Genomic DNA, 12,946 nt, shown 5'->3' with positions numbered 1-12,946 from the left:
AAAACCCACTCTGTCTCCAAGCTGTCAGTCTCTGGAGTTGTGTGTTTAGTCTCTTGGTGCTTTGGAGTCATAAAAGCCATGAAAAAGCCACCAAGGCACAGGGGTTTAGGCTACTGGTCTTGTTTGTTGATGTGCCTAAAAAGTTTTGCTGTAGCCATGTGTGCAAGGTGCACAAGCCTGCCTGGCAAGGATGCAGTCAGTGGTGAGGATCTGGATGTGGAATCCAAGTTGTGTTTTGTGCTTGTGTCTTTGGTGTCTGTGGCTCTGAGCCTGTTGGTGACGGTGCTGACTAAGCTGCATTTGTCTCCCAAGGAGAGACCCAAAGGATTTGGGCTTGCTCCTTGTTTCCAGAGGGGGTGAAGCATCCCTCTGTCTTGCTCTGGTCCCCTGGCATGTCACCCATCGTGGTGACAGGCAGCACCAACCTCCTGTGCTTTGCTTTCCTTCTCTGAGCTGACCCTGGGCTCTGAGCCATCCCACGAAGCCCAACTGGGAACACAGAGGAGAGCCAGGGAAGGGCAGGGAGTTTCAGGACCCAGTCCAGTGCGTAGCATATGGGCAAGGGACCTGCCAAACACGTGAGCAGGACACATCCCAGATAAGGGGTGGCAGCCACACAGTGCTGGGATGCTCGGTCCAAGCACTGCCCCTTATGATGATGCTCCTGAGAGAATCAGCTTTGTGACTGTCCCGCTTTCTGCTGGTACTGGAGAAGCACCAGAGACCTAGGGAAGGGGGGGAGGGACACAGGGAGCATTAGGTGCCTGTGACAAGGCCTGAGCACTGTGTTACACAGCTCGCTGGCTTCCTCAGCATTAGTAATTCTGTGCAATCAGAGGCTGGGACACCCGGGCTTCCTCTTGTCCCTTTTATTAAAGCAGATCCTGATTTAAAGCACTGTAGTGCTCAGAACTGCGAGTTACTGCCAATAAACTCTTCTTGGTACCTGGGCTTTAAAATTTGTGTGTCCTGATGCAGAGCTGCAGAAGGGGAGGGGTTTGTACACAAGCCTGAAACCGTGCACTGTGTCACCAGTGAGAGTGGCTCTGCTCTCCTGGCACATCCTCTCTGAGAGCTTAAGGCAATGAGAAAAGACCAAACAGTGGGAAACTTTGCTCAACTTGCACTGCTTCCTATTACTCCCACCCCAGGTAGTGCTGGGGTTACCACACCCTCTCAGATCTGCTGCTGCATGTCCAGGCACTACAGAGGCTGCTCCTGCCAAAGCAGCTCTACCTGACCCGGGCAAGTGGCTGAGATGAAAGCCACAGGGAGACAAAAGGGAAAGTGCTACAAATGTCTGCCTGTAGATGAGAGACAACTGTCATGTTTTCATCCTAAAATGGGGAAGCTGTGTTAGGCTAAAAACAGCCAAATGTTGAGGAGGTAGTGGAGGCGAAGCAGATTTTCAAGGAGAGTAGGAACAGCTTTTCCCATTCTCTAAAGGGGGAAACTGGAGCTGGGCTTTAGGAGCAGCTCCAGCTCCGTGTGTGCCCCTCCAGCAGCTCTAGAGACAGTCGTGCCTTGAGGCTGGCTCTTCCTCATCCAACAAGCAGCAAAAAGGGGACATTAAAGAGCACTGAGAAGACAAAGCACCAGGTGAAGAAGCAAACACAGATGTTGCAGAAGGCTTGATGCCTCACCATGAGCATGCCTCATCCCTCCATGGGCCAGTGTTCCCTCACTCCCCCCAGCAGCCGTTTGGGCATCTGAGGGGGCAGGGGCAACATAAGCAAGGAGGGCCAAGTGGGGCTTAGCATGTGGGTAGTTAAAAAATGAAGTGGACTCTTTAAGGCTGAAGCTTTCCACAGCAGGCAGACAGAGTGTAATTCCTCATCACCCCTAAAGTCATGGTTGTTTGAAAAAGGGGAGGCAAGAGGGAGGCTTTATGGTCCTGGCTGCAAAGCTTGCCAGCGAATCCAGCCCAAGCAAGGATACTTTAAGAAACAACAGTTTCTGTGTTTTTCCGTGACCAGCAACTCCTCTCCCGCTCTTTCCAAGGAGCAGTGGCGAATGGATCAGAAATGCAGAGAGGAGCCCTGCTTTGGGAGAAGGGCACTGAGCCTCACAAACAGCAATCCCTTCTGTCAGGACTCAGCTTCCTCTGCCAAGCTTCTGGGGGTAGAAATGTTCAACAAGAGCACCTCCAGCTGCAAAGCTACTGCCCAAGCCAGAGAACAAGCAGAGGGGATAACCTGCCCTGGCTCTCTAGCTGATGCCCTTGGCCATCGGCAGATACCGCTGCTCATCTCGCTGGAAATGAACCCGCAAGTGTAAAACGCAAAGCCCATGGTCTCACTAGTTTGAGGTGGCTCTGGGTGACACACGGAGAGGTGACAATAGCTGTAGCCAGAGGTCAGCAGTCCCTCACGCCTGCACTTTAAACGGGGCCAGCCACAGGCAGCAAACGAGCTATTAGACACAGGGGGGCTGCTCGGCCCCTTCCATCCCTCCGCAGCCACCGACCCCTTCCTTCTCCTCTCCCGCTCGGGCGCTGCGGGTGCCCAGAGGATGCGGGGCCACCCCCCGGCGGAACCCGCTCCAACCCCCGCGGGCGCGGAAGTTACTCTCCGAGCAGCAAGTGTGCAGCATCCCTCCCCCTCCTTTCCCCTTCCCCCCCCCCCCCCCCCACTTTCGCAGCAGACCCGCGGGGGGCTGCAGCGCGGCGCGTTGTCGCCGAGGCCCACTGGTGGCACCGACACTCGAGGGAGTGGGGGGGGGGGGGGGGGGCCGAGACGAGCGGCCGTGAGCGGGGCTGGCAGCCGGGGCTCCTTTCCGCGTCCCCCCCGCAATCGCACGCCGCAAATTCCCGGTGGGGAGGGGGGGAGGGAGCACACACACGACCCCGCGGGGTGATGTAACGCGCTTCTCCGCGGTATTCGGAGGGGTGGAAAGGGGGGAGGAGGGGGGAGGGCATGTGCGGAAGGCCGCGGAAGACATTCCCCGCCCCGGCTCACCTGTCCGTACACCTGGATGGAGTCCGGCGGTGGCGGCGCGGCGCGGAGGCTGCGGGGGGGCTCGGCAGGCGGCGGGGAGCGGAGCAGCAGCGCGGAGCGGCCGCCCGTAGCCCCCCGGCCTCTCCCCTCCGCCAGCAGCAGCAGCAGCAGAAAGAGAAAAAGGGGCAGGAGGAGGCGAGGGGGGAACGGGGCGGCCCGGCGCACCCCGCAGCTCTTCGGCGTCGCCATCTTCGTGCGGCCGGGGCCGGGCCGAGGCGTGCGGGGCCGCGCCGAGCGGAGCGGAGCGGAGTGGAGCGGGGCCGAGCGGAGCGGAGCGGAGCGGGGCGGATCGCCGCGCCGCCGCCCGGAGAGAATGTGCAATGGGCAGCGGCTCCGCACCCGCATCCCGCCCCCTCCCCTTGGGGGTGCTCGGGGCCTCCCTCCCCGAACCGGGCTTGGCATCCTTAAGAGGATGCTTGGGGTCCTCGCGAAATAAAAAAAAAGGGAAGAAAGTTTAGTGAATTTCAGCGAGATGAGGTGCAGGGGAGTGAAATGACACGAGATGAAGGGAAATGGAATGAAAGTAAATGAAACGGGGTCAAATAACAAAAAGTACAAGCGTTGAAGCTTTTTCTTTCTGAGGGATGCAGGGGCATGCATGAGGGATGCATTTTTTGTTGTTTTTTTCCTCCCACGCTCACCCCCAGCAGCGTGTGCCCCCAGCCCAGAACATTGGCCTAAAATGCTGGCATGGCAAGTGGCATAAGGGGCCAGGCTGAGGTTTAGTGGTGTTCCATGCCCAGTTGTCACCTATGTCACCCATGGCTGTGTGAGGAATGACAAATGCCAGAGACCCCATGAGGAATCCCAGAGCATCAGGTGTGGGAAGGTTGAGTGAGGGTCTCATGGGTTAAGTGCAGGCCAGGGGCAGTTACTGGAAATTCCCAGGTGCCAAACAAAGCTTGATTCCCCCCTCTTGCTGAAGCAAGCCCTCTGCAGTGAGTACCAGTGAAGTTCTGGTCTTACTACCAGTTTTAGGGGATTTGAATTCAGCCAATCCGTGGCTGTGTATGCAGATGCCCCGGGGCAGTGGCTACCATGTGTGGAGGAGAGGTTGCCCAGGCACTACAGCTGTTCTGCACACTTGACAATCCCATTGACTATGAGGAGGGTGGCCCAGAGTGTGGGATCTGCTTGGCTTCTGGTTTTGAACCATTTTCAGCCTCGTGGAAGCTCTCTGCCACTCGTGCCTATTCCCAGAGGTCCCGCCCACAGCAAATGTGCCTGGTCCCTTTCCTTTCTCCAAACCAGTTTCTAGTCAGTGTCTCTGGTGGCTCTGGCAATTACTGGTGCAGGGCCATCCCTGGGAAGCCCTCTTTTGGTTTTAAACATCTACCAGCCTTGTGCAGGGATGTGGTTTTGAGCATTGGTTTGAGGCTCCTCGCTATGTCTTACGTTTTATGGAAAAGAAGAGCAGCTGGTAAAAACCTTGGTTTCCTGTAACCTAAGATTTATAAGGTCTGTGCAGCCTGTGTGCAACGGGGAGATTATCCTGTGGGCCAACAGTAAAGCTTCATGTCTAGTTTTTGTCAAGCACTGCCATGGTGCCTGGAGGGCTCTTTGGGGTAAGCAGTTTTTCGCAGTGACTGGTGACCCAGGGAGAGGGCAGGTTGGGTGTGATGAGGGACTGATTCCACCTGAAGATGAAGGTGTGAATGGATGTTGAGAGAAGGAAAAGTTCTTCTGAGCTGTAGCTGTTGCATGGCACCAACTTGTCTGTATAAGCCTTGTGTCCCATGAGCCATTCTGGCATCTCTAACACTGTCAGGAAATCTTTTAGGAAAAGTAATGTGACCTGGCAGTGAAGGAAAGGGAGCTTATAAATCCTGTGGACAGCCCTGAGGCACTCTCACTCCCCCTTATTTTTCTTGCTTTAATAGCAGAAACGTTGTCCAGAGCTCTCCCTGAGGTGCTTTCACCTATAAACCTAGTTAGTGTATTTCAGTTATTGAATCCATGCAATTATAATCCTTCCTAATTAAGCTTTTTGTGGTCTTGACTGAGTGTAATGTCCCTCCAGAGGACTGGAGGCCACCATGGGTAAGGACAGAGACAACTTAAGGGATTGTGATTGTGCAGGAATCCCTAGAGCTGGTCTCCATCTGGCACAGACCTGGTGAGCAGGTGAGAGGGGACACAGAAAAGCCACAACCAACTTTCCTGAAAGAACTTCTGTGTCTCAGCGTCCATCCTGTTGTCCCCAAGAGGACCTGAAATCACCCTGAAGACAAGGAATAGAGGAAGAAGAGAATGAGAAATAGTAAGAAATGAGGAACCAACTTTGTAGCAGTTTCGAAATGGGGTAAATTGTTGTGCTGGGTGTTTGTTGTCCTCCCCTCAGCCCCTGTTTTGGGCTCCCCAAGGGGGGCTCTGAGCAACATGACTGTCTGCTCATGTATGGTGACAAGAAGGGTCCTTGTCACCCCCGAGGGACACTTTCCCACCAGGTTGCTGTGATGGGTGTGGTGGAGAGAGCAGTAGCGAGGACCTCTTGGGTGAACCTAGCACTGGAAAATGCTGAAGGATGAATAACTCTTTCTTTGTGGAGGGAAACAGACTTTTCCTTTGCCAAGGTATTTTTTGCTGCGTGAAAAAAAGAGCCCGTCTCCTGCTGTAAAGGGGAGGGGGAAAAGAGCAGAGGTTTCTTTAAGGTACATCTGGATTTCATCAGCAGCAAACACCATGAGCTCGGAGAGCAAGGCAAGGAGCCCCCAGCCCTCTGGTTTTTCTTCCCCTCTCTCCCTCACCTTTCCCCAGCACAGCCCTAGAATTCCCAGAGGACTTCAGGGACTGTGGGGTCAGAACATCTGACCCCAGCAGAGTCCCACTGAGAGAGCAAATAGAATTGTTTAAAAGGAGCATTGCATGCTGCTGGGGAGAGGGATGAGTGGGAAGGGCTGTGTCTCAGGTTTAATAACCCGATTAGTGAAAAAAAGAGTAATCTGGATTATGGAGTGGCTGCCAGAAAGGGTAATGCAGAGATACATGTGCCAGTCCCCAGGCTCAGCTCCCCCAGGACCCTCAGCAGGTCCCTGCATCTCTCTGGGTGTTGTCACCCCCAGCTGCTCATCACTTTGTCCCATTCGTGGGTGCTCCCAGCCTGGCAAATGACAGAGGAGCAGGGTAAAAACCAGCCAAGGTCACATTGTGTCCTGTGTTGCACTCAAGAAGCTACAAGATGTCCCTCTGCTCTTGTGCTTAGCCAGTGGCACAGACAAGCACCAAGCTGGGGGGATTTTTAGAGCATCACCCTGAGGGCAGGAGAGGGAGGGGTGGCTCTTGCTCCCCAGCACCACAGCAGCATTTCTGCTGTGCTCCCTGCACCTATGCATCCCTGATTAGCTGCTCAAATGCCAAGCAAAAGGGCTCAAGTCAATACTTGGGGCCCAAATTCCCCTTGTGTAGCAAGAAGGCCTCAGTGTGGGTCCCAGGGATGCTCAGTGGGAGGATGGAGATTTTAATTAATCCGTGCATAGCCTGAGGTAAAAGCCATATGCTCGAAATGGAGGCATGGAAATGTGTTATCTTTTCCAAAGGAGTCATTTCCCAGGCAGGTTGGCCTCTTTATAGTTCTCAAAATAAATCAATCTCCCAAAACATCAGTCGTGGCTATCCTGAGAGGAAGGTAATGCAGTGGGGGAAGGATAGCCTCAAGGTCAACCTGATTCTGAAGGGCATCAGGCCTGCCAAACGGAGCAGAAGGTACTTCTGGAGGGTGCAGAAGCAGCCAGGGAGGCATTTGGCTACCTTGAGGACTGAGGGACTTCAGAGGAGCTGGGTCCATGCTCAGCAACCAGCAGGTTGGGCACAGGGAAGTGGTGACAGTGGGGTCACCATCACTCCTTCCACAGGTGATGGAACGGGAGTTGTGGGGTCAAAGGATGAGGATGGCACCCAGTCCCACGAGTGTGGCAGACAGGACCCACCACCAGCCATCCCCAGCTGAGGACTCATCACTGCACCCTGATGAGAAGCATGCACTTTGCAAAGAGTGTGAGTTTTGCTGGCTGGAACTGCTTAAAAACAACTAGAAGGGTGTTTTGGGAGGGACATTGCCCAGGAGCTTGTCCCCAGCAGGGCCAGCCACATATTTAATGCAGCAGACTTCTGTCTGCAGTCCCTTTTATGTAGCAATAAATCTAGTGGAGCATTTACAGGATCCATACTGTATCCCTGCTTCATGTGAGCATGAATGATTTTAAGTATCATTGGTTTCCTACTCATTGGCTGAGTATGTGTCCCTGCAGGCTCCAGTCACACTGTCCTTGGCAAAAAACCTGAGCCCTCAAATAGCATCTTCCTATCAGGAGTCAGTAGAATCTCATTATATATGTATTATATATATATATATATAAAAATATATACATGCTTTATATATGTGTGTACATATATATAGCTAAATACATATATATATTTAGTAAAAATATATTTTTGTACATACTGTGAATAAATATATATTTTTATATATTATTTATGTGTGTATTTATATGCATATATACCAGGCCAGTGCTCATGGTGAGTATGGGAGGAGTATGACCCAAGGAGCAGCCCTGTATTGCTGCAATGTGTGTTTGTGGCTAGCAAAGGCCACTGCAAAGTGCTGTGGGCTTTTTTCTTGGGTTTAAGGACTTCTCCATACCTACATCCTAATCCTGGAACCTGTGTTGGATGTACAGAAAAGGCTGCAGGAAAAGGGGCATTTGCTCAGTCAGTCACTCACCAGGATCCCCTGGGGCATTTGCACGGCTGCTGCACACTCAGATGGTAATTAAATTGGTAATTACCAATCTCATCAATAAATTTCCCCCTTGGGCCTGGGGAATTACACACTCTAAGGGCCCTGCTTTTGGGGGGGACTGGCATGAAGCCGGATCATGGGCAGAACCTGTGGCACTGAGGGAGCTGGTGGGAGCTGTGCTGTTCCAGGGTGCCAGCTTTGGGGACAACAAGGAGGAGAAGGAAAAGCTGTCCTGGCAAGTTCTGCTCCTGCCATCGGTGAGCTGTGAGCAACACTTCCACCTGGTGGTGACAGCAGCATCAGGATCCCAAAAGCAGAACAGCATCTGAGCTGCTGCACCGTGCCCAGATGTCACCCAGCAGGACGTGTCCTTTGCTTGGTGGCCTCAGCACGGTGACCAAGAGGTCCCAATCACCCTGTCCTCATGCTGCCTCTGACTCTCCCCAGTGTTTAAAACAACCGTGCTAGAACAGCTGTACTGAAACTCAAGGATTGTTTTGCTGGCAAATTCTGAATTCCTCCCTTCAAGGGGCTGCTTTTCCTCCCAGCCTTCCACTGGAACACCTCAGCCAGGTCCTGCCGGGGTTGTCCAACACTGTCAGAGGGGGATGGAGGAGAAAACAATCTCTTTCCATGCCATGTGAGTGTTCACTGGGTGTGCTGCAGCCCCAGGAATAAAGTCAGCAGCATTCTGACCAAAAACCAGCCCTGGCCAGGGATGAAAAAGAGGGGTGTCCAGCTGTTGTTGTACAATTGTTGTACAATTACAAGGCCAGCTGTTGTTGTACAATTGTTGTACAATTACAAGGCCAGCTGTTGCTCTGTCATTACAAGGACCCCTCAAGGAGCTCTAAAGAATTTGCTCCCACAAAAGCACCGCTGCCTAAATTCTGGAATATTACTTCACAAAGCTGGGAGGGAAATCACCACCACACAGTTGAATACACTTGTACCTGCACATGGGTATTGCAGGGGAGATCAAAGCCAGGCTGGGCCAGGTGTTGTGAAAACACAGCATGAGAGCTGATCTCCTCTGAAAAGTTTATAAACACAGCGACAGGTCTCTCAGATTTATTGATAAACTTGCTCAGAATAGGAAAACAAACACTGGCAGAGAGTTGGTTTCACCAAAAGCTACACTTGGGAGGGAAAGGTCTTCATTCCCCTGCCTCCTAGGAATATTTCCAGGCTATTCCACAGGAGCATCTGACTTCCTCTCTGTTGCCAAAGGCTGGAATGCACATATCAATGCACCAGAAGGGATGGAAAATTAAGAACATGCTGTCAGTATTTAATTTTCTTCACTGTTGCCTCTGCTTTCCTCCTCTTTCTCCTCCTCAATGTTCTCAGGAGGCTTGAGGGACCCACAATACTCAAAGCACACCTTGGTCCTACAGGCACACTGTTTATGGGATGCATTCCTTCAGCACCCATGGGGCACCCTTGAGCGAGAGGAAGGAGGAGAGCCTGCCAAGCACCCAGGAGTCTTGCTGCCTCTTGAGGCTTTCCTGCAGCAAGGAGCAGTCAGGAGGACCTGTGCTGTCTCTGAAAGGTAAGTGTGTGCAGCTGTTTTTTGGGAAATACAACTTGGAAGAAGAAGTAAACTCATCAGCCTTTCACCTGGACTTGATTCCACTTGACTCATCCTGATGGGCACTGCAATGGTGAATCAGCCATGAGGGAGGGCAGCACATACAAACAGAGCCCCTGCCATGAGATGCTTTATTGTTCTATTTGTGCCACATTATTCTTCTCTTTGTGCCACATTGTTGTTCTTTTTGTAAAGCCACAGCACAGCCCCCAGGTAGAGCAGGGACCTTAGCAGAGATCCACAGGCAGCTGGGAGGCAGGGGGAGCAGGGCAGGTCTGTGGCACAGAGCAAGGTGACAACTCAGCAACCAACCACCACCCTTTTTGGGACCAGGGACAGGCCAGGGTGCCCGTCAAGAATTGCCCTTTGCTAGTTGTGCCATCAGAGGGTGGAGGCTCTTTGTCCATGGGAAAATAGTCTCGAGAGGCTGGGGAGAAACAGGGGGAAATCTGGCCAGGGAACCTTATCCTGGAGAGGGAAGAACCCTACTCAGTCTTGGTATCCAGGGTGCCATTAGGCACCCCCAAACCTTTCTCTCGGAGCTTGCGCAAGTAGTCGTGTGGGCCTTTGCCCTCAAAGGCTGTGGGGCTCTTGTAGGAGCCACCAATCTTGTCCCAGAGGGTGAAGTACTGCCCGTAGTTGTAGTCAAAATAGAGGTGGTGGTCGGTGTGGTGGGCTGATCCGTTGATGATGTGGCGCAAGAGGCGGGGGACGCGGTAGTCGCCGTCGTGAATGGAGATGGTCCAGACGTTGACAAAGATGTAGAGGCCCAAGTAGGTGACTTTGTGGAGGGGGAAAAGGAAAGGATAGATGTGGTAGGGCAGGCTCTGCATGAAGCCATCAACAGGATGGAAGGCATGGCTGGCGAAGGGCGTTGCGATCTTCCAGAGGTGGTGGGGTTTGTGGAAGCGCTGTGGGAAGAGGGCATGTCATCAGTCCCTGGGGTTGGGGGGGGGGCTGGTCTGTTTTAGGGTGTCCCCAGGCTGGTGACACTCACTGCCTGGGAGCCATGGGGGCTAAGGATCAGGGGCAGTCGCTGCTTGAAGGGTGGGAGCACCCTGATAGGCTCTGGGCTCCCGTCCCAGCACTGACTGAGGTGAGACAATGCCTCATCCAGCTGGACCCAGACCACCATTCCCACCCCTCAAGGTGTGCATTCCCTGGGAATGGCAGCTCCACCCCAGTGTGGGGTAAGGGCTCTCAGTTGAAGTCCCCCACCTCAAATCATACCTTATAAAACAGTTTGTGGTGGAGACCACGGTGTATCCAGTAGATGCCCATGTCAGTGAAGAAGAGGAAGGACAGCATGCTGAGGAAGACTCCTGGCCAGCCTAAGAGAACAGGGTAATTAGGGATGGCACTCAGAGGTGCCAGGTGACAAGGGCCAGTGAGGAGAAGGGGCTAGGGAGGCATGGTGGCCCTCTCAGTGAGAGGTGTATATGAGTTGTGTCAGGCAGTCTGACTCAGGGAATAAAAGTCAGGCCCTGGTTTGTTGGGAAGGGAAAATCTTTTCCCTGAGCTGGGACAGAGAGTGCCTCCTTCTGTGGGTGTAAAGGAACTTGGGACTGTGACCAACTGCTGGGGCCAGCTGGAGGCAGGAGGTATGCAGGTGGAATCTGCAGAGCTTGTAACAGGGTGTGCTGTCACCAGGAAAAACAGGGGTACACTTCCTGCCCTGGGGAACTGAGGAAGGTGACCAGGGCTGTGGGGAGAAGGTGACAGTGGCAGGGGGGCACAGCTCACCATATGGGGAGTCCTCGATGTTGTCATAGAGCTTGCTGTAGCCCCGCACCTCAGCGAAGAAGAGGGCGACGGTGGGGACGCTGATCCAGGGCAGGGAACGCAGCGCGTAGGTGATCTCCCGACGTACCTGGTTCTGTGAGGGGGGGGGACAGAGTAAGAGAGAGGTTGGTAGGGGGCAGAAAAGCATCCCCCGAGAGGCAGCAAACAGGCAGCAGGGACAACCAGACACACACATCACTTGGAATGGCCTCGGACTGGAGGAGAGCAAGGGGGATGCAGGTGTTGGTGGAAGGTCATGGTGAGGAGATGCCCCAGGGTGTGGGTGAGGAGGGTGCCAGGGGGGTAGCATGGGGTGCACTCACCTCTAGGAACTGGGGGTGTTTCTGGAGCTCATGGTCAAAGACGAAGTAGTAGCTGAGGGTGCCGAAGAGCAGGTAGAGTGTGAGGGCCCCCAGGTTGGTGATGACAAAGAGGCTGAGGAGCTGGCGGCAGGGCTCATCTTCGGGCCAGCTGCTGGGGTACACGTAGGGTGTGAGGAGGTGCCGGTCAGCAGCTTCCAGAACCAGATCCATGGTGGCTCCTGTGGGAAAGAGAGAGAGGGGTCAGTGTGAGTGGTCACAGGAGTGCAGACAGTGTCTCCCATCCCTCCAGCCCCTGTCCATCCCCGAGGCTTTATGGGTCCGGTCCAAGCGATGCAGAAGGTCGAGCACCCATGGGGGTGTTGGTGGTGGTGCCATCAGTCATCCCTCAGTATCACCAGATGGATCTGGGAAATGCAGGCTGTGAGAGATGCAGAAGTTTGGGGCTTCCCCTGCTTCCGTGTTGTCTTGCTGTGGGTGAGGTCACCCAGGGCACCGTGCTGTGCCGGGGAGAGGGTGGAAGCGGGACGGAGGTTTCGGGGAGCAAGACCACCCTCTAGGGACCATGGTGGCAGCGGCTGCTGGCGGGCTAAGGCCCCCCCGGGGCGTCCTGCCTGGTTCTGGGTCTCCCAAGGCGAATCCCGAGAAGGACCCTGCGCAGGCAGGGGACAGCAGTGGTGACAGAGTCCAGGGCCGCGGGGGTTCGGCGTTTTGGGGTCGCGACGGCGAGTCCCCCCGACGCCACGGCGGGGGAAGGAGCTGCGGAAGGGGTAGGGGGCAGGGGGGAAGGCGGTGGCCCGGTGACGGGGCGGCACAAACGGGTCGTGCCGCGGGTGAGAGCTGTGGGTGATCCCGCCGGGGCCGTACCCGAGGAGCGGAACCGTCGCCGTGTTCTCCCGCACCCCTCGTCTCCCCGCACCCCTCTCCCGTCCCCCCGGTACCTGCTTGCGGGTCCCTGGCAGCGCGGGGCGGAACCGGGGCGGTACCACTCGGTAGCGCCACGCGACGTCAGCAGCCGAACTGCTCTCGCCACCGGAGACTGCGTGGGGCCGGTCCCGGTGCCGGTCCCGCCCCCCGTCCCCTCCCATCCCGCCCCGTGTCCCCGCAGCAGGTCCGCCCGCTGCCCGAGGGAGTGGCTGCGGACTGCGGGGACCTTCGTGTCCCCGGTTGCCGGGGGCGAGGCGGAAAAAGGGGCGCGGGTGGGAGAGGGGAAGAGCCCCGCGGGGTTTTTTTTGCGGGTGCAGCCGCCTTGCAGGGGGTGGGGCGATGGGGAGAAGCGGAGACACCAAAAGTGCTGGCAGGGCTGTAGGGAGGATGGGGGCGTGGGGCAAACGGAGCAGCAAGTGTCAGATTATAGAGACCACTGAGAAAATCGAGTGGTTGCGAGTATCAGAACTTTCAAATAATAGAATTTTCAGGGTTGGAAGGGACCTTTAAGTTAAGGAAACACCAGCCAGTTCCAACCCCCCTGCCATGGGCAAGGACACCTCCCACCAGCTCAGGTTGCTCAGAGCCCCAT

The 12,946-nt window shown here is 54.9% G+C and overlaps 2 protein-coding genes across 4 annotated transcripts in view; both read right to left on the bottom strand.

The window, feature by feature from the left end:
• Positions 1 to 3,356, bottom strand: part of SORL1 (sortilin related receptor 1) — a 43,252-nt gene extending 39,896 nt beyond the window's left edge. For both annotated transcript variants that reach the window (XM_071769260.1, XM_071769261.1), the window contains exon 1: positions 2,958 to 3,356. In XM_071769260.1, the coding sequence (XP_071625361.1) occupies positions 2,958 to 3,341 (384 nt within the window). In that variant the 5' untranslated portion in view covers positions 3,342 to 3,356. The remainder of the gene's footprint in view (positions 1 to 2,957) is intronic.
• Positions 3,357 to 8,790: 5,434 nt separating this feature from the next.
• Positions 8,791 to 12,527, bottom strand: SC5D (sterol-C5-desaturase). 2 transcript variants are annotated; one of them, XM_071769017.1, is made up of 5 exons: positions 12,369 to 12,527; positions 11,431 to 11,648; positions 11,069 to 11,201; positions 10,556 to 10,656; positions 8,791 to 10,236 (listed from the first exon to the last, which is right to left on the bottom strand). In XM_071769017.1, the coding sequence occupies exons 2-5, from the start codon at positions 11,638 to 11,640 to the stop codon at positions 9,811 to 9,813; spliced, it is 870 nt and encodes a 289-aa protein (XP_071625118.1). In that variant the 5' UTR covers positions 11,641 to 11,648; positions 12,369 to 12,527; the 3' UTR covers positions 8,791 to 9,810. The 2 variants fall into 2 exon arrangements, with proteins under 2 accessions (XP_071625118.1, XP_071625119.1); XM_071769018.1 differs by lacking the exon at positions 12,369 to 12,527 and adding an exon at positions 12,295 to 12,356.
• Between the last annotated feature and the right edge of the window lie 419 nt (positions 12,528 to 12,946).

The sequence above is a fragment of the Heliangelus exortis genome, chromosome 26 (genome assembly GCF_036169615.1).
Source record: "Heliangelus exortis chromosome 26, bHelExo1.hap1, whole genome shotgun sequence".
Classification (NCBI taxonomy): domain Eukaryota; kingdom Metazoa; phylum Chordata; class Aves; order Apodiformes; family Trochilidae; genus Heliangelus; species Heliangelus exortis.
Note: the sequence above shows the minus strand (reverse complement) of the source record. Positions and strands in the feature narration are given on the sequence as shown.

Bases quoted from the DNA above. Each gene is read 5' to 3' on its own strand.
- SC5D (XM_071769017.1), bottom strand. From the start codon at position 11,640: ATGGATCTGGTTCTGGAAGCTGCTGACCGGCACCTCCTCACACCCTAC. The intron at 11,202-11,430 runs GTGAGTGCACCC...CCCCCCTCACAG, and splicing joins AACACCCCCAGTTCCTAGAG to AACCAGGTACGTCGGGAGAT. The intron at 10,657-11,068 runs GTGAGCTGTGCC...CTGTTCTCTTAG, and splicing joins CATCGAGGACTCCCCATATG to GCTGGCCAGGAGTCTTCCTC.